Genomic DNA, 23452 nt, shown 5'->3' with positions numbered 1-23452 from the left:
AAAAGATATAATAAAGACTGCTTCGTTTATTGAAAACAGTGCCCCAAAATTAACAGGAACTAACTGCTAAGCTTTCAAAGGCCACACACATTTCTGCTACACAGCCCACCTTTGCTTTCATGGATCGTTGAAAGTACATTTCCCAAGTGCACCCAAACCAAGGCCTGTAGCCTTTTTTTCTTTTTTTTTTAAGATCATGTTTTCCACGTTATCTAGATGAGGGCCAAGAAGCCAGATTGAACCTCACACAGTTATGGTACTTTCAGCCTCTGGAGCCTTGTGAAGATGCCTGTTCTGTTTGCTGGCAGCATCTCTCACCACACCTCACCTTATGTTGCAATTTCTTCAAGTTTGCTTGGTTTTGAGCCAAGTGATTCAGGCCCTTCCCTAAATATATCATGAGGAAATGAGGAACAACTGGAATTTACCAACCATTTAGGACAGAGAGAATGTCGTACCAGCAGAGTAAAATACATTTCTTAAGAAAAAGCTATCCAAAAAAAAAAGGAGCATTTTGCAACAGGGCCTATAATCACCCATCCCAAACTCCTGAACACTTACCAGCAAGTTTGTTTCCTGCTCAGCCTCAGGCATGTAGGGATACTGAGTATAAAACATGTCATTCCGCACCATCTTTTTCCTCATTCTGCAGGGACCCTCAGTCATCTCCAGCATCCACTTGTCCAGGTGGGATCCGATGGGGGGCCCCCACAGCCCTCGCTCTCGCAGTAACTCGTACTCAATTTGAGACCACTCCTCAGTCACGTATTTCAATGCGTTCTGCTGACGCTGAACACAAACACATTTGAAAATGAATGGAATTTGAAAAATTATTTTAAGAATGAAAGCAGAAATTGTTTTGGAAAATTTCCTGTCCTTACTTGCACAGGAGACAGAAGTTAGATGAAGCAAAGATTGGTGGCTTTTTTTTTTTTAACAGATTGCTTTGAATGACCTGCTTCTCTCAGAAGTTATTTCTTAAGATTTATAGCACGTAGCTCAGCAACTAGTTTGAACCAAATGTCTCTGGAAATGTTTGGCAGACACCACAGGGTGGAACAATTTCATTCTGGAAGGCACAGACCAGCCACTTTCTATCACTGCATGATACCATAAAATTTTCTTTGTTACTGTGGAAGTAGCATTTTGACACAATGCTTCTCTACATTTCCTCTCAGTTTTTCTACAATGCTCTAGAAAGACAGTGTATTTCCCATCTCTTTTTGTTCTCTGCTTTGTTTTTTACACTTTTAAGGAATTTAAGCTTCTTAAAAAAAAACATATTTAACATGTGATATTGGTACAAGAGTTTTCATCTACAACCAGATCAAAGTGAGTTTCCTCATTTGTTTATTTGATTGTATCTAAAAAACTATTAAAAATAACAACTGCATGTAAACATCCAAGCATTTCACCTATGAGAACCCAGTATTTCACAAGCCTCATACTGAGAAATCACATTGGTATAACCTAACAGGCCAAAGTATTAGTGTCAGGTAATTAATGCTGCAAGCCATCCATACCTCCTGGTATTCTTTATACTGCATATCTACCAGGTCCCGAACCACTGCAATGTGAGTAAACATCCACTGGGAAATTTCCTAAGACAAAAACAAGGTGACAGACAGAATAACATTTTATAAACAAGAGTTTGAATGAAAAGTCTATGAATACATCACCTTGCTAAAGTTGATCACAAAGAACAGCTCCTTAAAATGAACATTCAGAGCATTCCCAAACAGCCAAAGATTGGCATTGAGAAAGAATACTTTTCCCTTCTTCCTTTTAAGAAATATTTTGTGGGTGCCTAGTTTGCTGGAAATCCTCAAGACACCCATCCCTCCTCACTTTGTCCCATGGTATCTCTGTTTTCACTTATTGCTTCCTCTCCTGATACAACCAGGAACAGCTCCTGTCAGCTCTGTTTGTTAAGGTCTTCCCTTTCCCTTTCACTGTATGCCTGATCACCAGGAAAAGAGCTGAGAGCACTGAGAATTCATTAATTTCTCAAAGTCACTGACTAATTTTCAGCTCAGAAAGAGAACTAGCAACATATTTTTCCACAAAACTTTCAAACCCCTCTTTCCATCTTGAGGGCAGGATGGAAAAAAAGACCAATATTTTCATCACAGCTTCCACTGCAGTGTAGTATTGCAAACTGAACTTAAGACCTAGACCACCACAGTCATGAACCAGAAGTAGCTGAGCAGTCTCACCAACAATAAAGGGTTAACTCTTGGTTTAATGTTACAGATATGCAGATGGACCTATTAAATTAGGACAACAGAAGCAAGATGCCCAGCCTGGATAGTCAAAAAAGGGAAAGAAAACCAAGCACAAGATATTACTTCACACTCTGCAAGATTCCCCACCTTGGCATGTTTATCACAAATCCTGAACATAAATTGCTGGATTTTCAACTGCATGTTATTACTTGACAGAAATTACCTGTGTAGAGAGATTGTGCTTACTCAGCCCACTCTCCTTACGGTTTCTCCTGGAACCAGTCAGTTTAGAGAGGCCAAACCCACTGCTGACTCGTGAAAGTTTGGACTGTGTGGTTGGAACCAAAGCCTCTCCTCTACTGATGCATTTTTTCTCATGAGCTGAAAAACAAAGTGTTGGGAGTACTTTTTAGAGGTTTTTTTTCCCCTGCTTTTCCCATTATACTAATTTTTTTAGATAGAATGATCTTTTCTTCAAAGAGGTGTAGCTCTACTCAAACTATTTCTGCAAATATACTGGCCATCAGGGAGATATTGGAGAAACATCACCAACATCCTGAACAAACATCACCCATGAACACATAGAAATACAGAAACTGCAAAAACAAGTATTCCAGGTTTCCAAGTATGTTTTCTGTACATCCAGGTTAACCTCGATTACTTCTGAATTGTGAAATCATCAAATGAGGCACATCTATGGAATTGTAATTTCTGCTATCTAAACTCCTGCTAATTCAGTCAGGCATCAGTTGATCCTTATTGCATGGATGCAGAGCTAACTGCTCCCTATGCAGAACAGATTTCCCAGCAAAGAATTAGTCACAGCATCGCTGCTGCTAGAGAAGGACTGCCCAGCCACCCATCTCCCATCTCATCACCAGACCAAGAGTTTGCAGGCTACATCCAGACATGCTCAAGAGGATCCCCCTCCCTGCCTGACACATCTAATCCTGGGAATGGTAACACAGGTCACCCCAATCCGAGGGCTCACGGGGAGGAGCACAATGCCTCTACCACTGTAATCCACAGTATGCTATTTGCTTACTCACAGGGGGCCCTGTGCACTGGAATGTAAGAATATCCTGTTTATGGTCCAGTTTCTGAAGGATTCTATGTGACACAGTGCCAGTTTATGGAGTATTTACAGCCACAAAAAAGTTAAGCCTGTATTAAAATATCCAGTGCATACAGTTCATTGTGAGGAAATCCACCCTCCAGAACAGACAAGTCAGTCCAGACTTACCCAAATGATTTTGCCAACACTTTAAACTCGCTTCCTCAATAAAAGGTCTGGCAACAGTTATATCCACTTGGCCACGATCATTGACAGGCAGTGTCACTTTGAAAACTTCTTCCAAAACCTGCTTTTTACTGTGGATCAGCTCTGTCCATACTCTGTTTATGGCTTTTAAAAGAAGCTGGCGACCTGCATAAGTACAAGATCACAAACAGCAAGCTCTCTACAGTGCTCACAGAATTAGTATTTTTACAGTAGTGAAATGAATAATTTCTTTGATTACAGTGTAGTTTCTCCCCCCTGGCATGATGTGTGAAATGCCTTTGTCCAGGGTGCCTTTTTTTGCCATTATGTATGCTATCAGAAAGCATCTAACAAATAATTTGGCAGATTTTTCTCTGTGAATTTGAAACATTGGCTCTGACGAGTTGTGACTCATCTCCCACACCTATCTATTAACAAAATGACATTGAAAAAATCTTATAGGAGTCTGTGTCTACAAATACATATATAATTCTATATATACATTATGCTTTAGCATTCTTACATAAAATGTGAGCCTAATTACCTGCATAAATATTAAATACTCACTTTAAGAATCACCGAATACTTTCTTTCACAGGTAGTTCATAAATTTTCTTTGAGTGAAAGATTGTAAGCATGCCACGAAATTGTAGTTGTATAGTTTATACCATACATTTCTTACCTTAAAATGAGCCACTTCTATTGCATTTAAAAGGACTGCATCTAAAACTGTATTTCTAATTCTGAAGCATGTCCAGAAAACAATGAAGAGCTCTTACTATTTTAACAAAACAGTCATTTATCACTGTACATTATCAATGTATCTATCTTGATATTTCCAAGAGTCTTTTCATCTATTTTTTATACACAGCACACATGACACTCCAGAGAGTAACTGGGTAACACACACATACCACAACCCCCTTCCTCAAGCCAATGGGGGCTAAAAGATTAGTGATGACAATACAGAATTGGCTTTATGAGACATCTGTAGCTTTGTCATTCTCAGATTACCTTCACTGACATCTTGATTGTAGACTCCATCTGGTTCTATATCAGAGGGGATCATAATGTGCCAAGTTGTCATTCTGGCTTCTGCTTCCAATCCAAACCCATCAACATTGCTACAAACACAAAATGGATTAACAACCATCAGAATAAAAAGACACAAAACACAAGCCAAGATAAAACATTTGATAATGTATCAGACTGACAAAGATTAATACACACTACTACAGCAAAGCATCTTCACTTCTGACCATTTGAGTTCTGACAATCTGTGGTCACAAGCTGAACTGAAGGTTTAAGAAGAGATCATGTGCCATGGATACTGGTGTCACTAGAGGAAGGTGGTGGTATTTGAAGAAACACAAAACAGATGATGCCAGAAATGGAGAATACTGGGGTTTGATTACTATTGCCAAGTGTCTTTGGATGAAACACAAGTTGTGCATCTTCTTGGAAAGAACAAATGAAAATGACAGGCTGGCATTTGCAGCAATGCAGGGTATCTACGGCATTTGCCACGGACACCTCATTTAATGCATGACTGGCCTTACTCAGTGCTATACCGAAGAAATAACAAGATATTGAACTTGTATGAAATGATTCAACAGACAATAAATCCAGTGACAGAACCCTCTGACTATTAATTACCTAGCACCAATGTTTCCTTCTATCTTTAGAACATTTCAATTTATAAAAGGTTAACAACAAAATAGTTGGATAAACATATTTGTCAGTATTTAACATACCTCTGCAAAAGGAGGTAAAAATGTTCTCTATTTCCAGGATCTTCAGACCTAATTTTGTCTCAAAATAAATCTTTAAAGCTTGCCTGCAACTCACTGTGTGGAAAATTGTAAACACTCCTCCAAAACTTGCAAGGTGAGTAAAAAAAGAGGTCATTTTAGTACTTCCCAGCCATGGTTCTGGAATGTACTTCTGCCTGAGATACTTACCTTCCCACATGCAGGTTAATCAAGCAGTGAGCTAGGCAGCTGATGAATTCCTGATCATGATTTCCAGGTCCCAAAATTAAGTTCCTGTTCACAGTAAGGACCCTTAGGGAATCAAGGAGAGCCACTTGCTGAGGAACAGTTTTGTGTGCTCTTGAGAACTGATACAGGATGGTTCTGTTCAGGCAGTGATAAATGGCATCCAGTGAGAGTCCCTGAGATCTTCTTTTTGACTGATGGGAAGTAAAAAACACATAATCAGAAGTAGCAGCAACTCATTTTCCTGGCACACAATCTTTCCTTGATTGACCCAAGCTCATTTTCAAATTGGCATTTTACTGTAAGTATCAATTCCATGAATTTCAAGGACTGAAATGACATTAATGACTAACACTTAGAACTTAAACATCTATAAAGATGCTGCTGACTTCTAAGAGTAAGTCTTCTAACGATCTCCAATAAAAGTGTGTGAGGAATGTCAAGGTAAATTTAGGGAGCTTCTCAAAATTCACGTGAGGCATATTTCATTGTTTATTTTGGGGAACTTCCAAAAAATAATGTGCGTTCTTACTCAACTGGTCTTCACAGAAAGATGTGCTAAGAAATCTCAGTAAAGATAATCAGTCTGAGAAAGAAAAGCACATTTCTGTGCTGACCCAAACATGTATCACTAGCGGATGGTTTAGCGACATCACTCTATGCATTTCAACATAACCTGCAAAAATGGTTTTTCAGGCAGGGTAATACAACAGCCCTGTTACCTGTGCAATGAGCTGGATTATGAAGTCCACAAGAAGCTTGGATTCTCTGTTGAACATGCCCTGCCAAAGCTTATCTACCACACGCTGTGTAAAATAAAACACATTGTTCACCAGCACTTGATAGCTTCCTCCACTTGTTATAGGCAGAGATGCATCTTCACCTAGGTAACAAAAAACCCCAAAGTTTTTTACATTTATCGAAAATTCACATCTGCATAAATACATTCACATTATTTTATGTTTTCTAGACTTCCATAAAAGAGAAAGAGATTCAGTCAATGAAAATTAAAACCTCATGGCTTCCCTACAATAGGACTTTCCCTTTGATGTAAGCAACCATGGTTCTGGACTTTTATCTTTTAAAAAATGATTCTGGATTTTTAAAACATGATTCTGGATTTATTTTATTAGTGCACTGCACCCATAGGAAAACAAATTATGGCTGTGGGGAGCCTTACAAGCAAGGAAGAGCAGAAATGCATACAGCCACTCATTACACCTGGGATGGAGGCAGAGCAGCCCAAGAGCTCCTGGGAGGTCCAGCAAGCCACCAAGAAATGTGACCAGGCCCCCTAGGCCATGTAGTTTTTGTGAATAACCTATTTTACAGCTTTGGCACAATCAAGGTAGGGAAGGAACATGCAAGCACATCAACACCATTTAGACATCAAATGAAAGGGCAGGAGAAAAATATTAAGATGATCAAGTTGCAACACAACAGAACACCGAAAAACAAAAAGTCACTGAATCAAAAGCTGGTGTCCAAATGATTGATTATTAAACTTTGCTTCATTACCCAATAAAACATCAGCTGCAAGTAGGTGGTCCATCACTCCATCCAAAACATATGTCTGAAACTCTTTCTGCTGGGTTCGTGTTGATCTTTCAGGAGAAGCCTAAAAAAAGGTATTAAAATAATATTAAGATAATTAATATCTCTGAGCAAAAAAGAGGGAGCAGGAGGGTGTTCTAGGTGATTTCCTTTTTTCTCAGCTCCCATGAACTACTTTTTTTGTCTCTAAACGTTCTGTCTCAAGTAAAAATTTTGGCTTTATCAAAAAATTTAAGCATGCACATCAAGTCTACATTGGCTGCATGCAGTCTTGCAAAGTAGGCATTATTCCTGTTTAAATCCAGGAAATTTATATTCTGCCATAATAGGAACCGGAAAAGGACACATTCTGAAAAGGTGCATGAAACTCTCCACTATAAACATATGGTCAACCTGTGATCACTTCAGTTGACACAAGTCACCTCCTCCAGTAAACAATGAATAAATGGGACAGATGAAATGTTTAAGCTGTAGAAAGACAAATAAAAATAATTTTAGCAGTGTGTACCTACCCAAACCTATCTATGCTAAGGGGCCAGTAACACTGACAAGTGACAACAAGTTACAAGAGCTGTAAAGAACTGCAGCCACTTGAACATGGTCTCAAATATGCCTCCCAATGTTTGTGGATAACTGACATCTTCTAACATTTTATTTGTTTTTGCTTTGTGACAGCAAAGAGGTGCCTAACTGTCCCAGGAAATTTGTTAGGAAACATACAAGCATGCAAGCATGGTCCAAAATTCCTGCAGCTTTCAAAAAAAATCAGGGGATTCAGCAACATGTAAGAGGAGGTAACTAACAGATAAGTCAAGGAGAATGAGATATGATGTGAACATTTCAAAATGTACTGTCTGAAGGTGCAAGCAGTTAAATAGTAACTGAACTCCTCACCTCCCTGCTTCCCCATTAGCAGGACAATGCTTTCTTCAAGTGTCATGAACTTCAGAAGTTGATTTGCAGCAAGATAATACAGTTATTTCATGAGGTTTTATAGTATATGGCCCTGTATGTCTTTTTTATCTAACTGGCACCATCAGTGGCACAATTTCTTTTTATCTAATATATGAACAGAACCCCTGATATTTCTGCAGGGGTTTTATACTATCATGTCATTAGATGTCATTATTGCAAAGGTGTTTAACCACTGAATCATAGTCCACAAAAATAAAACTCGAGGAAAGCTACAACTTCTCATGCTGGTTTTCCAAGCCATTAAAGAAAGCTGAACAAACTACTCTTTATGAAACACTAATGATTTTTTTTTTTTTCCACTCTTATTCCATAACAATTCCACAGAATCTTGGCTCATCACTAGCCTAATTTTGTAAGGTAATAGAAAAAAAATGTTTTAGGGAAATAAGATGTCACAACTAAGCTCCAATAACAAAACCAAACCAAAACACAAACTCCAAAGGAACTCTACCTCTAGCAGAAGATCTACTAGTGGAGTCTGTTTGCTGGCTGGTGTGAGACATAGATTATCAATGATCATCACACGCATGAAGTCAAACACAAACTTCTTGGCAGGGTGGTTGGTCAGGTAGGTCTTGGTGCCCACATTGCAGTATTCTGACTGGCTCCTATTCATGCCAGAATCAGCAGCAAAGGCTTTAAACTCTTCAGCTGGGGACCCAACTTCATCATCGAGATCAGTGACCTGTAAAAACCAGCATGTTAAAACTGTAGAGATCAGCTAATTAATGGCAATTTCTTCACTTCTCAGTTCTTTGCTTGTCTTTCTAAGGGTATTTCACCTCATATTTTGCTTCTTAAGAAGCCTTTTTAGAAAATTATGATGTTCAAGATCAGTTCCCCAACATGAAAACATCCAGTTTTGGGTTCCCAAGGCAAACAGTGACCTGGCATGAGTTACATTTCATGCTCCCTGACCAACAGAATCACTTGGGCGATTTCTAGATACTTGGATACTTGGCAAAAATAAATGTTCTCATTGCAAAAAAAAAAAAAAAAAAAGAAAAAAAAAAGAGAAAAAAAGAAAAAAGGAAAAAAAAGTTTTGAAAAAATTATTAACTAAAGCAGTTAAAATAAAATCAAGACAGAAGCCAACTAAGAAAGGCCATCAAGCTTACATAACATAAAACAAAAAAGGAACTGAGCCTTTTTTTTCTTTTAATACAATACCTTCATCAGAGTGCAGTTATGGGTAAGCCGGTTTCCCAAAAATCTCTAAAGGAAGAAGAAGAAAAAAAAAAGGGTCTCCAGAGCTTTCCCATTTCTGATGAACAGAAACCTTTGAAAGGCTAGCTCTTAAAGAGGACTGTAACAAAAGCACAAACAGTAATGAAAGCTGTCAAATCCAGAAGACTGACATTTATGCAACTCCCTTCCTTAAATGAAAGAGGAGACAATGATTTTGTTCAACAGGCTTCTTGCATCACCAGCTTACATATCAAATAACCAAATGTTTTGAACATTTGATCTGCTTTAGAAGGAGAGTGTTTTCAAGAAATTAAGAGAAGCCCAAATACATATTCTTTCTACTTTCAATAGCAATCTCAGAAAAGCTGAAAAACCTTAAGAATCTTCTCTCAAGGCTGAATTTAGATTATACTGTTTTGTTGAAGAAATCTGGCTGTGATTCAGCTATTTCACCAGGCACTGATTAGTGCTACACATTTGGGCAGACAAAAACACTGGAGGAGTAAACCAATTTGGAGTGAGGAGCACTCCAAACAGCAAGCCCTCAAACAGCAGAGAGCTCAAGTTGCCAGGCAGCTACACAAAATTACAAGGGATCTAGTAGTTAAAGCCTGCTTAGAGACACAAGGCTCCTCTAAAAACCCTGTACAAGTGAATGCCAAATCAGCATTACCAGTTTGTAAGTGGCACTTTTTTTTGAGAGAGAGCAAGATCCTAGAATCTACTTTAAACACAAGTTTAACAAAAAAGAAAAAAACCACATGTCTTTATGAGACAGTCACCAGCAGGCACTGTTAAAAATTGGTCTCCCACTTTGTCTGACAACAAAACAATAGCACACCATCAGTAATCATCTCTTGAATTTTTTTTATCATACTCTCCACAGTTCTAGCATTCGGCAACCTTTATCCTTCCATGTTCTTAATAAAATTACTTTCAGATGTTAGCTAACAATATCTGCTTTTTTTCTTTCTATCATATTCTAGAAATACTATCATTTGCAAATGACATTAAACTCAAAGAAAACTTCAAGCAGCAATGCAAGTGAAGTTGAATTCACACCCTCTCCTGGCTTGAACTCAGTAGTTTCAGGAAATACAAGAACACTGTTTTGTGGTTAAGCCACAAAAGCAGAAATGGGAAGTGTGAGGAAAAAGAGGTTTTAGGTTTCATCACATCCTCCACAGCAGAGGGCTGACTCAGTCTCTTTTGCTTCTATAAATCTGAGCTAACAATTTTTTCTATGATTGAAAATAATGGTCCACTAGAAAACAAGCAAACTGTCTGTTGCTCCTAAAATGCTGCTTCTGATGTCCCTGCACAACAACTGCCCTGCAGTTTAACTGTCCCTAGTTTAACACACTCTTTTCTCAGTTCCACAACCCAAGTACGAAACATCCAGCTCAGCCCTGATGATGACCTCTTGTGCAAGGTGAATAGAGCTTTATCTTGGTATGACTTGTAATTGATAAATCCTCAAAAGTAACACTCATGTGAAAAAGAGAACAGGCAAGTAGTTGGATTTCCTACCATCTCAGAGTAAGGTCGGATGTTGAAAGGAAATACTGTTGCTGCCAGTGCACACAGGAACTCTGGGCTCATCCACAAGGATATGAGGTCGGGTACATTGTGATACAAATACCGAAAGAACTGCATCAGGGTGACTGGATATTCCCGAAGCCAAGAGCCTTCTTCCTCTGATTGCCAGGGCTGAGTTGAGAAACAAACACCAGATTAGCACAGACAGCACCAATCAAAGAAAACTAACTTCAGAAAGGAAGAGCATGCTTTCAAGTGCATCTCAAACAGGAGACCAACCACATTTTACAACATATCCTTGACCGTAAGCTAAAATATGTGCCTATCATATAATGACACGTAAATATTGGCAAACATGACCAGACTGAAGCCAATCCAAAATGTGATGGCACAGCTGAACATGTCTGGTGACAGCACACAAGACACAGCACATGTCTCAAGTGTATCCAAACAGGTGAAGACCAAACACCATGATGTGTCACCAGCAGAGAGACAGAACATGTGATAATACAAACAGGTATTGCAACAAGTACATTTGTCCAGAAGATGCTTCTGGACACATTACCTTGGGAGAAACATGAAAACAATAGAGCATATCACATACATATGATGACCCAACTGGTGACAACCAAATAGGTGCTGCTTTTCAAGCACTTCAGGAGGCAATTTTCAGCAGATAACACATTCTGGCTCCAAGGAAATACAGAACTTTCCCACTGAGAAACAAACTTTCCCTACTCTTGACATTGATTCAAAGATGAGAAGATGACACATTTCTCTGGCAGTAAATTCATTTCCTCTGGCATGGGGCGATTTGTAGTCAGGGACTTCTCTGCATGGGGAAGACTCATGAAGGAAATATGTCCCTCACATAGCTCTGAGCAGATGGGATACAGAGTCTCAAACATTCTCCCACGATGTTAATAGGGAAAGAAATTAAATTATCTCTGCCAAGGACATTGTATCCTTCTGCTTTCTTGTTTTAGCTGCAGCTAAACAGAAACTCCAGCCTTTTTGTGAAAAAGCAGTGTTAATTTTGTGGCTAAAAATATTTTTACAAATACTGGGAAAAAGCAACATAAAGAATCCCAAGAAAATTACAATTTTCACACAAGTATTATGAGCCTCGCTCACAGCTTATTTTTTCATGACATATCTATATCTATATCTATATATCTCATATATATATTATGTAACAAAATATATATTACATAACAAAACCTTGACCTTCCTAATTTGGCTTTTGACCACATGGAAAACTTGAACAACACAGTAATGAAATACAAGAAAAATTGTTTATGCTTACAGAATTCAGCATGCTCCTCAGCATTCCCAGTAACAAGAAGGCAGCTTCTGTGCAAACACTGTGTATTGAGGAGGTAACAGTGCCACAGGAGGCAGGAACTCCAAATATGAATGTCCAAATGGAGTCTAAGTCAAACTGTAAGAGGTGAAAGAGAAGAAAAGTCATGAAATAATCCCTTTCTCCTGTGCAACTGTATATTGCTATTTTATTACAGAGTATAATTTATATACTCATTTGGCAATAGATAAAAAATTAGTTGTTTTACATCCTCCAAAATTTATCACTGAACTTCACATGGTCATAAGTCATAAGAAGAAAATTTCTTTCAACCATGACCTAATGAAACTGCAACTCTCATCTTCTCACTTCTCATGAAGTATGCATGTGTTTTGAAACAAAAGAATTGTCAGCACATGTGCGCACAATCAACTTACTTGACTCACATCTAGCAGTAAAACCCACATGGTATCCCACAGAAAAAAAAAAAGATATGAACAACACAAACAAATCAAGTTGTATTTTCCAGCAAATCTAAATAATCAAATCAATTAAAAATAAAAAGGGACCAAATGTCCACCTCTTGCATTAAGAGTGCTACTAAGTAGTCAAATTTAGTTTCAGTTTAACAGCATCATACTTCAACACTGTAGGCAGAAGAGTGAGTTCTACCTCACCATAGCAGAGTGCTGAATGTGCTGTCAAGTATTCCTCTTGAGAAAGGAGGTAGGCACCTTCAGGTTTGAAAGTTTTACTCGAAGTTCTCACTCATAAATAAATGTCACCACTGCACCCATTCTAAATAGGCACCTTGTCTATCAGGAGTGTGTGTGACTTTTCTTCATAAAGCACTACCCTGGGGTTTCCTAGGACTGTTGTAGGTCATATAATATCTACTCACTCACTTGAAAAAAGTCCAAAATAACCTGTTCAGAATAAGAACTACCAATATTTTTCAGCAACAACTGAGTTGTCTCCCTATAAAACCACAGAGAATTTCTGAAATAAAAGCAACTTTGTTTTGTCAGTAACCCATGAACTCTCTTTAACACAGCAACTGCCCGCTCCTTAAAACAAAAAAACACAAAAAACCCACCTCACAAACAAAGAAAGCAAGCAAAAGATTATGTTTGCTTCAGCGCCAACGGGATGCCAGCTTGAACTAGGGATCTGCCTCTCGTTTGATCCCATAATGGACCAGAGTGACACCAGTGGCAACTAAACCACAGGAGGCTGGCTTCTACACACTCCCACCCCAAAGAGCTTAGCACTAAACAACACATCATGACTTGAGTCAGCTGCAGAGAAGGAGAGGGCCTGGTTAATCCATTATTTTCTTTCATGACAGACAGAATTGCACTCACATCTTACTGGATAATCCCTACCTTGGCACCCTGATTACACTGGCTGCTGATGACAGGCGCACTGACCTGCAGGTTTTCAGGCAGTTCAGTGACTGGCTGCTGCAGGAAAAGGGCCATAAGGAGGAAATAGAGTGCAGGCACGTTAGTGTGCTTTGGGAGAAGGGACTGCAGAACAGGGAAGCCTGGGAAGTGACAAGCATCCCGGTTAATCTCCCGCACTGTTGATCTGCCACCAGCACTCCGGCCAACATTGAACCCTACGACAGAAAACAGGACACAAAGCCAAGTGTTAGGAGGGAATTACCTGCGAGGACCCTTCTTGCTCACCTGGTGAGATTCAAAGGGTACCTCCTCAGAAACTAATGCTGTAAAAAACAAACGTGTGCTTACAGACTATCACACACACCACATCATTCTGCTTCAGACGTCACATTTTTTAAAAACAATTAAAAAATAAAGGAAATGACTGCTGTCCAGTAGCACATAGATGACACTGTTCCTACAGATTGCTTAATATAACTGCTCACACACACAGATCCATTCTCTGGCTATGACCACAATTTATGACTTTTAAAACACCCAGGTCTCTGAAAATAGGTATTTTGCTGGCTGAGCGTGAAATATCACCTTAATCTGAATTACAGATTTATATAATGAAGCAGCAACCCATGGTCCATTTAGGTCTATGGGCAGGTAATTTGTGATCAGAGAAGTCTCAGGAGCCTCTTGTTTCAGATGTTTTGTTAATGATAAAATTAACTGGTAGTAAGCATTAAATAGTCTTATTTTATGTAAGTGCTGCCAGAACCACCTTTTTTGACTGTGCTTATACCTATGTATTTCAACTTCCCACTTAAAGAAAAAAAACAACAATACACCTGGGTGGCATTAACACTTATTTTCAAGCAAGGAAAAAGGCAGGATGACAGTTCAGTCTCCACATCAGCACCGTGAACCATTGTTCTGACACTGCCAGAGGTCAGGTGGTTTTTCTGAGGCTCAAATATAGATACACTTTCCACCAGAAATTGACTTTTTAAACAGAAAACATCTATCAGGAATCAGACTAATGAAAATCTGCTACACAGTTGCGGAAATTCCATCAGTAATCTTCAACAAAAATACATCCTACTTCGTTTCATGTGAATCTTGGAGCCAGTATGTTAAGACTTATTAAAAAACACAGCGTACAAAAATGAGATAATCTGTCACTATCAGGTTATGAGACTCAAGTTTAAAAGTACCTTTTTCACCACAGTCTAGCTTGGATTCAATTAAAGTGATACTATAATAGGAAAAATAGGGAAATTTGAAAAATGCTTTCAAATGTAAATCAAAAACTTACTTCAGAAAGATTTTTTGACTGAAGAAAATGTTTATGCTATGGGACATTTAAAGAACATATTAAATAAAGAATAATCTATTCCTTAAAATGACAATGGTTTTCAAGTTTTTAAAGCCCAACCATGCAAGGAAAATGCATGCGCAAAATTGTTTCTCAAATAAAACACAGAACCTCAATCAGAATGAGCCAAACAACAGATGCTTTTTATTTTAACAATAAAAATTTGCATGTGTTTTACAGCTTCTGAAAAGTTGTTTTCCTTAATCCTTCTAATTCATTGGCGATGCAAAGAGCCAACCTATGCTCGGAGCTGAATATCCTGAGGGATATATTGTGGGAAACAGTAAAAAGAGAGTTTTCTTTAAGCAAAAAATAACAAGATACTATATTTGAAATCTATCAAAGATACAAAGCAGAAAGAAATATTTTCTATATTTTTGTATTTTCACTTCAGGAAAAGCCCTCTTCCTGCAGGAAGATCGCTTCAATGACACTTCAATTACTTTCTTATAGTAAACCAATCCAGAAAAACTTTTAGTGCAGTAAAGATCATGTACTGCTGCAAAACAGACAGGTGGCTCCTTAAACAGTTATTTTAGAAACAACAATGAAGTTAAAAGCCCTATGGATATCACTGCTCTGATCTAAAGGCTACTGAGGCTTATGAAAGACCCTCATTTAATGTCAATGAGTTTGCACCAGGGCCTGAATAGACATTCATCTGAAAAGCACTGTTTTACTTTTTTTGGAAAAAAAAAATAGGTCAGTGGGAAATTGCCTCTACACCTCTCTATAAAGAACTGACAAATGTTATTTCAAACACTTGGAGATACATCTCAGATAGCTCAGATGCTCAAAACAGGTCCTGTAGCACTAAAGCCTTATACAAAATTCTAGGTCACAAGGGGTAACTGAAAGGTCTGATAACCTAGATAACTGAGGATTTAAGAACCTGGAAAAAAAAGTCTTTAATAGAAAGCGTGTTTGTGTACACAAGAATGCAGGAGAGGGAAAGAAAATATGCTGAGATGATACCGTGAACACAGAAATTTCCAAGACAGCAAAAATCCAAACTGGTAAATCTGATGGACACAGCACTCACTAGTCAAAGCAGCTCAGATACAACACCGCACAATGCTCTATTAAAAGTAAGCAAAGAAGAAAATTCTACTGAATCTTTATTAGCTGTGTGCTCATGTGTACATGAGCTTTGCATGTAGCTCAGCCATGCCTGCCCATGGGACACACTTAACCGTACCATGATGGTAAAAGAAAACACCAATTAGCTACCTGGGCTTTGTGCAGATGAGCCAAAGCTGACCTACAATGACATCTGCATCATGTCAGCTAAAGGCGGCTCTATAAAATCACTGGTGCAGCTCTGATGGCAGCACATACAAGTGTAACACAAAAGCCTCAGCCAGACAGCACCCCCACAGTAACCCATAGCTCAACACCCCAGCACAGGTGCTCTCAGGAATTCCTGGGCCCTGCAGGACTCAGATGCCTACCTAGCACAGTGCCAATCTTATTGGTCAGGACAGAATCCGTCTGATCCAGCCAGCCTCCACCACTGAGACCCTCCTTAAACTTGATAAGGATAGACTGATTACTCAACAGGACCACAAGAATTCGCATGGCTGCTGTGACTGTGGTGGAATGCAGATGTTCTTCCATAAACATCATAATCCAGTCAAAACCCAGGGTCTTGACCAGTTCTTCACAAGCCCTATGGAAAGTGAGAGGGAAAAAAAGGTCACATTTTACAGCATTTAGTTTCCTTCTAAACAGCAAAAATCAATGTCCTCCACTGCAGGGCAAACCTTAGGAGCAAATTCCTAGTTAAGTTTGCTACAAACAAGAAATACCACTTATCAACATTTGTTAAATTAAATAGGTAATGTGCATTTGTTTAGAAGAAAGGGAAGACTAAATACAGCTTCTGGGACTAATTCCCTTGCACAAGATTTCTCCAGCTTGCTGCTTTTGATAACAAATATGGAATTCTGAACTGAAATATTTTTGTTGAACAGAAAGTTTTCACAAGTCGTCTTAATGAACTGATATTAAAAAATGAAGGAAGGTTGTTTTTTTATTTGTTTTTATTAAGGGAAGAGTTACTTGGGAACATTTGAAAGTTGTTTTTTTTTTTTTCAATTTTAAGGAGCATTCTAATTAATAATAACCTCTACTGAAGCCTTTATATCTTAAATGAGAAGCTGACTATACCCACTTCCCTAAAAATGAAAGTTTTCTCTTTGACAGTTTTCTATAGCCATGCATGAAGTTAAGAGAAAACGACAAAATTAATCATGTATCCCATTTCTACTAGCATACCTGAGAGTAATTCAGTGACATCTGCATAAATCACTCAACAATTCCTATAAAATGATGTGATTCAACTAGTGAATTGAATGGAGGCTGTGTAATTCTTACCCTTGAAATAAAAAAATATATCCTTTCTCTGCCTCAAGGGTTTTCTTGTACTTACTGCAAATTAACAGTTGTCTTTTCTTTAGATGTATATAGAAGTTTCAGAAGGATATCTAAAAGCCTGTTTCGTAGTAGAATAAGATTAGCTGAAACAAGTCCTCCAAAATCATCCTCTGTTCCTAAATATTGAAAAAACCACAAACAAATAACAAAGGCAAAATTAGGATTTCGGAACTTGTGCATTTTAAAGGCTATTAATAAATTCCATACATAAGTAAATACAACCTGATCCCCACTCAGGCTGCAAGGAAGCCGTGCTGAAGCGCAAGCAGCCTGTTATATGGTGCTGAAAAATGTCTGGTGCCCCCTGGTCACTGTCACACAGACTTTGGGTAGTTTGAAGAACAGGTAAAAGAGAATCATAGAGACAATAATCTGAACTGAGGTGGTCACTGTCTGGCAGGTAGACACACAGAAACAATAAAACACCATCACTTTCCATCTCTCCATTCTCTCCAAACTGTGAAATATGGCAACTAAACAAGCATTTTGAAAAATGAGTGGTTGGGAGCATGTGGAAATTGTAGAGAAAATACCTTGATACTTCCCAAATCCCCCCAAATCTAAGAAATTGAGAGAAAAATTAGTTTCCTTCTTTCAACAGATGCCCAAGCTCATCACCAGTTGAAAAACACATTTACTGAAACCAAGCCAATCCATGCAGCTCAGGACTAACTTTGCAGCTACTTTGCAAATCCCTCTTCCTGTACCTTATGCTGTCAAAGGAGGACCCTGCTTTTATATTATTTAAAAAAAAAAAAAAAAAAGCACAGCTTGAGGCAACATATGTAAAAATTAAGACAGACAAATGGACAATTTCTGGGCCAAGGTTTTGTGCACAAGATACACACACAAAGGATCTTCTATGGCAGAAATACAACAGAACTGGTGAACATCAGTAGCCTAAAAATCTCATGCCCTTTGCCTCAAAAGCTTCTCTTCCCATTTCTGCCCCATCCCAAATTTCTCCTCAAGGTTCTTCAGTCCTCCACAAAGGCAAGAAACAGATCAGGCTGCTGTTAGACTGAGAAAAAGCCCCAAACCAAAACAAAAAACTGATGGCCTGTAGTGAGAACACCAATCTGGATCTCTCTCCAATACCCGTACTGTCTTCTTCACTAAAAAGTTCAAATTTAATTGTCTTTGAGAGCACAAAAAGAAAAAGTATTCAGAAGGAACAGGTGAGCCACAGGGAGATAACAATGAATCCCACTGGAATGGTTTGGGTTGGAAGGGATCTTAAAGATGATAGAGTTCCTACCCTGCATGCCATGGGCAGCGTCACCTTCCACTGGATTTTCTCTGGTAGCTCAGAGCTCCATCCAAACCGGCTGTGAACACATCCAGGGATGGGGTATCCACAGTTTCTCTGAGCAATCTGTTCCAGTACCTCACCACTCTCACAGCAAGGAATTTCTTCAATATCCAATCTTAAACTACTCTCACTTTGAAGCCATTCCCCCTTATCCTAGCACTACATGCTCTTGTCAAAAGTCCAGAATGTGCAGACTGCCCAAACCTTGTTTTTTTGACACCAGACCAATATCACTAACTGTAAAAGAAGAAACTTCTCTCTCACTTGTCCCTCTGCACCAGTATGTTCCCAAGAGATGTAGAAACAGAGTTTCTTTAGATAATCTGTTTATTCATTTGGCACATATCCACTGTGGGACTAAAACATATCTGTTCAGGGAGACTGAATGAAAATGCACTTGCACAAGGTAAACAGAGGGTGAAATGGTCTCAAAACAATTCAGTGTAAGAATTATTGAAGGATGGTAACATTTCTTTTGCCTAAAAAAAGTTACTAGGCTGTCTTACTTAATTCTTTCACTTCCTCCACACCTGGAGGGCTGATGCACCTAGTAACCAGTCTTTTGTCTTTTTTTTTTTTCTTTCTTTTCCCATAAAGAAGCAGAGGTTCACAGCTGATTGGAAGGAGCAGGTGGAGGAAAGACAACAAAACCATACAGTGTTAAATGAAGGAAACAAAAAAAAAATGTTTTGCTCTGCTTTGCACTCAATACTGTAAACTAACATTGTTAATGACACTATCCACATTTTTTTAAATTCAAGCATAGAAGAAACCACAAAGTATTTTATTCTATTGCTTGTAAGTACTGTCAACACTTACCACTGTCAAGCTTTTCTTCATTGTTGATTTCCATGACCACAAACTTCTCACAGACTGCAAATGTAGGTAAAGTGGAAGAGATGAACTGTCCAAACCTTGATATATAAAGAAAAAACATCACTCATTGATACGACAGATGCATTCTCATCTACCAATAATTCACCTTAAATATAGACATGACACCAGTGACAGGGAGATACTCAAAAATGTCTGCTTTTTCACATCTGAAAATTGATGAAAATGGTCTTCATTTAAAGTTACTAGCCAAAACATAAATTAACTCATAGTAATTAATGGAATATTTGCAGACAAGTCTGAAGGTAAGGGACCCTAAAAATGCTAAGATTTGGGAAAGGGAACTGGGAGATACCACTGAGTCCAAGTAAAAGAAACAGCTCAAGTTAAAGGAGAACAAAACATTATTCTCGACCCCTTACAGCTGAACGATTATTACATCAAGACAGTGGTTACTCAACACTGGAAGAACATTTATGCCTATAGCTTGAGGTTATGTAACACAGGGTCATGGTTTTCCATGACAAGACACTGATGTACCACTCCAAGAAAGGAGATGCAATATATTCCTCTTTCCTCTGCAGCTAGCCTGAAATGATCCCTAGCTAGTGCAACTTCTCCCAAGTTATGCAACATTTTTCATTTTTTATTTCCAGGAAGGAGAAGAGGGAACACTGGTCTCCAATCTGTTCTGTAACCATTTAAGCATAAAATCAATAGTTTTATTCTTGAATCATTTTTTTGTCCTGTATAATTAAAACAAAGACAGGTAAGATGCTCAGGTTGAGGCTTCTGATACTTCTAGTAGTGCTTAAAAGTAAGAAGCTGAAAACATGTCCACTCATATGCAAAGAGCTCCAAAACCCTGCAGTATTTTATCCATTACCATTATAATGAAATGAGAGATGAAAAAAATCAAGTTATCAAGGAGTTAAACTATTTTTAAAGCATTTCAAATACTCCTGTACATATGAATTGCAGTAACTAGTGTAATTTTCATCAGTCAGAATTAGTAGTACTATATCTGACAGCCTTAAGTACCTTTTTACACAGTGATGATTAAGAAAAAATCTAGAACTAAACCTTGCATTCAAGATAGTAATCAAAACAGCATTTTAACCAGAAGTATTTTTTTAGCCCATTTCAAATAATATTAAATGGTATTCAGGAGGAGTGCTCAGTGCTTTACATGAACAAAAGGGCTTCAATTCAGCACCTTCTCTTTTCACCTGTAGAACATTAAACTAGTTTGATCATTCAACCATGCTTTGGCAGATGCAAACTGAAAATCATATGCAAATCAAGGCTTCAACATATTGCTGATGTCTAGTTCAATCTAGTTCACAGAGAAAAAAAACAAAAATCAGTACATGAGCACACACTCCTCAGCAGTATGACCATAAAGTACTTTTGACCAAGGTAACAGAACAAAGAAAGACAGAATTATCCAGGTGTGGGATACCTGAGTAGGTCATAGCTGCTGGGGAAGCCCTGAAGCAGAAAGCTCAGCACATTGCTAATTGCAGCAATAGTGGGCTGAGACAGGGACATGTCTCGAAGAGTCAACAGCAGTCTTGGGATGAGCTGGAATTCCCTCATTAACTTTGCATTCTTTGCTGCTTCGCTGGAAGAAGAAAAGAAATGAGATGGCCATTTAAAATTGGAGTATCCTCTAAATATCACCTAATCCTGTAAATCCCATTACTAGGCTTGCATACCTTGACTCAGTGAGGAGTTCAATGAAGTGCTCAAATAATGACAGATGAAGCTCATATGGTGCATGAAGCCAGACCTGAAATACAGAAAAACCAGTATTTTTTGTACACAAATCAACTTGTAGGTTAAAAACAAGCATTAATAAATCAAAAGTTATGAAGAGATTAAAATCATTCATACACATGACTGTTTACCTGTCAGTGAAGAATGACCCATTGGCTCCAAAAACACTCTGTAAGGGTACCATACTGAAAACATATAAAGGGATCTAGACAAAAGGTCACACACTGTCTTTTTGTACAACTTTAAAACAGACCATGCAATGACTCCAAAGGAGCTACTGGGGTTTACAAGGCTGTGTTAAATTTATTTGGTTTAAGTGAAGGTTTACATCTTCGTAAAATTAACTTACTACCTTCCACCAATACTAAACTCAAGGTCTATCCTGATTTTATTTTTTACCCAGTATTTCCTGCACTTAAATTATTTTTTATTTTCTCTACCAAAATAAATTATTTTCTCTATCAAAAAACCCAAAATATCAATTGTTCAATCAATAGAAGTAATAGAAGATATAAAAGCCAGAAAACCCACAGTCACAGCTGCAAATCTTAAAATTGATTTGCTATTGAACAAAGCATAATTAATACCTGTGCTCTGGTGTATAAATATGGCTTAAATGAAAAACTTTCTAGCTTTTGCTTTTCTTCTAATCTTATAATTTAAAATTATGAGAACAAATAATTTAATTTTCCTGTTCTGCATGTGTAAGAACATCTAATTTATCCAAATTGAGTGAAATACTTGGGTCGCTGATTTCTGAATAAGGAAAATAATTAAATAAACCTAAAAAAACTGAAAAAAACAACAGCCAAAATCTCAGACTTTTGGAAAGTTTCTTCCTAAATAAGGTTTCCAAGAGTGCTTTGAAATATTTGAATAGACAGCTAAAAAAGGAAATAGTGAAGTCTATTAAGTCATTTCTGCAAAACTGACTTGCAATATATTGTCGGCATCTTATAGCTGGCTTCACAGTAGTAGTAGGGTTTTTACTTATTTACTTTAATGTACCTGAGTCAAAATTCTTTTAGTCAGTCTATGTCAGGTACAGATAATGCCAAAGAAGCACACACAGAAGGTTAAGTTCTTGGAATCTTTTATCAGCTTCTACTGCATTTGCATTTCCCTCTGATGTTTGCTACTTTCCTTACTTTAACACAACACAACATTTAAATATTTCATAGGTTATGCAAACAGAATTTTAACTCCCTTACTATTAACCTTGCAGGAAATGTGTGATAAAGTGATTCCCATGTGCTATGTTGAAAGTTTATTTCCCACTTTTATTTTCAGGGCATTTTTCATGCCTTGATATATGTACTGCGGTAGAGCATAGAGATGGAAAGTAATTGATGAGCAGAAAACTACAGAATATTATCTTTTAAAACAACAAAAAGCAGAAACACCTGTGGCATCCATCCATTGCTTGTGCAGTGATTCAAGCCATTTCAAAATGAAAAGTTACCAATAACCTTGTTGCTCAGCTGCTTTACTGTACTATATAAGAAATAGGAAGTTCTCAGGATAACAACCTAATTTGCTATTGTTGAATATTTAAGGTACACTATCAGCTCCTGACACTATCTAGCATCATTATCCAGCAACATAATCACTTTTCCATGCAGCTCTACATACTTCAAAATCACATAGCAGGTCCTGGAAGGCAGCAGAATTTGGGATAATAGATGTCTCGTGCCCACTGTCAACAGTTCCCACCAAGGAAAAGGTCAGGTGGAGTATGTGGCTGTTCAGAAGGGACCGTTTCTTCTTTAACAGCATTGCCAGCAGCTTGAACAAGTAAACAGAACATTAATTAGTCCTGTGAGCACACAGCAATGTTGTCTAAGCATGAAGGAGACCAGATGAAATATCTGTGGCCCTTTTGAGAAAGCCCTTAAAGTATGTCTGCTGGTTGATACTCTTGATGGAACAGTTTGAAAGTGGCATTACAGTTCATTACAAAAGCGGCATATCCAGGACACTCTCCATCTCATAAAACATCTGTTTATACCACAGACAGAATCTAGGCCCTGAGTATTAGGGACACACACCACCCTTGCAGCTCTCTAGCAGTCAGTCACAGTTTAGGACAACACATTCCTCAAACCGTTGGGTTCCTGGACAGCAAACATGGACATGGCAGACAAATGGAGCAGGCCTAGAGCACTGCATGCCCAAATGAGAGATATGTTGGTCCTGAAAAAAGGTAACATAAAATCTGAATAAGCCTTTTTTTTTTTCTTGCTACGTTTTGCTCCCCTAGGCATGACTACAGTCCCCACT

General features: G+C 38.1%; 1 protein-coding gene across 5 annotated transcripts in view; it reads right to left on the bottom strand.

Moving 5' to 3' along the window:
* WDFY3 (WD repeat and FYVE domain containing 3) overlaps positions 1-23452 on the bottom strand; it is a 156650-nt gene that overhangs the window by 23638 nt on the left and 109560 nt on the right. For 4 of the 5 annotated variants that reach the window (XM_058837336.1, XM_058837335.1, XM_058837340.1 and 1 more), the window contains 18 exons: positions 22805-22957; positions 21112-21185; positions 20856-21017; positions 19379-19473; positions 17243-17363; positions 16263-16480; positions 13428-13663; positions 12046-12180; positions 10731-10910; positions 8464-8697; positions 7002-7101; positions 6206-6366; positions 5448-5677; positions 4501-4610; positions 3469-3651; positions 2449-2606; positions 1524-1601; positions 562-789 (listed from right to left, as the gene is read on the bottom strand). In XM_058837336.1, the coding sequence (XP_058693319.1) occupies positions 562-789; positions 1524-1601; positions 2449-2606; positions 3469-3651; positions 4501-4610; positions 5448-5677; positions 6206-6366; positions 7002-7101; positions 8464-8697; positions 10731-10910; positions 12046-12180; positions 13428-13663; positions 16263-16480; positions 17243-17363; positions 19379-19473; positions 20856-21017; positions 21112-21185; positions 22805-22957 (2856 nt within the window). The remainder of the gene's footprint in view (positions 1-561; positions 790-1523; positions 1602-2448; positions 2607-3468; positions 3652-4500; positions 4611-5447; positions 5678-6205; positions 6367-7001; positions 7102-8463; positions 8698-10730; positions 10911-12045; positions 12181-13427; positions 13664-16262; positions 16481-17242; positions 17364-19378; positions 19474-20855; positions 21018-21111; positions 21186-22804; positions 22958-23452) is intronic. The other variant, XM_058837339.1, reaches the window with a different exon arrangement.

This window comes from Poecile atricapillus, chromosome 4 (genome assembly GCF_030490865.1).
Source record: "Poecile atricapillus isolate bPoeAtr1 chromosome 4, bPoeAtr1.hap1, whole genome shotgun sequence".
NCBI classification, from domain to species: Eukaryota; Metazoa; Chordata; class Aves; order Passeriformes; family Paridae; genus Poecile; species Poecile atricapillus.
The sequence above is the reverse complement of the archived record's forward strand: the minus strand, read 5'-3'. Positions and strand labels throughout refer to the sequence as shown.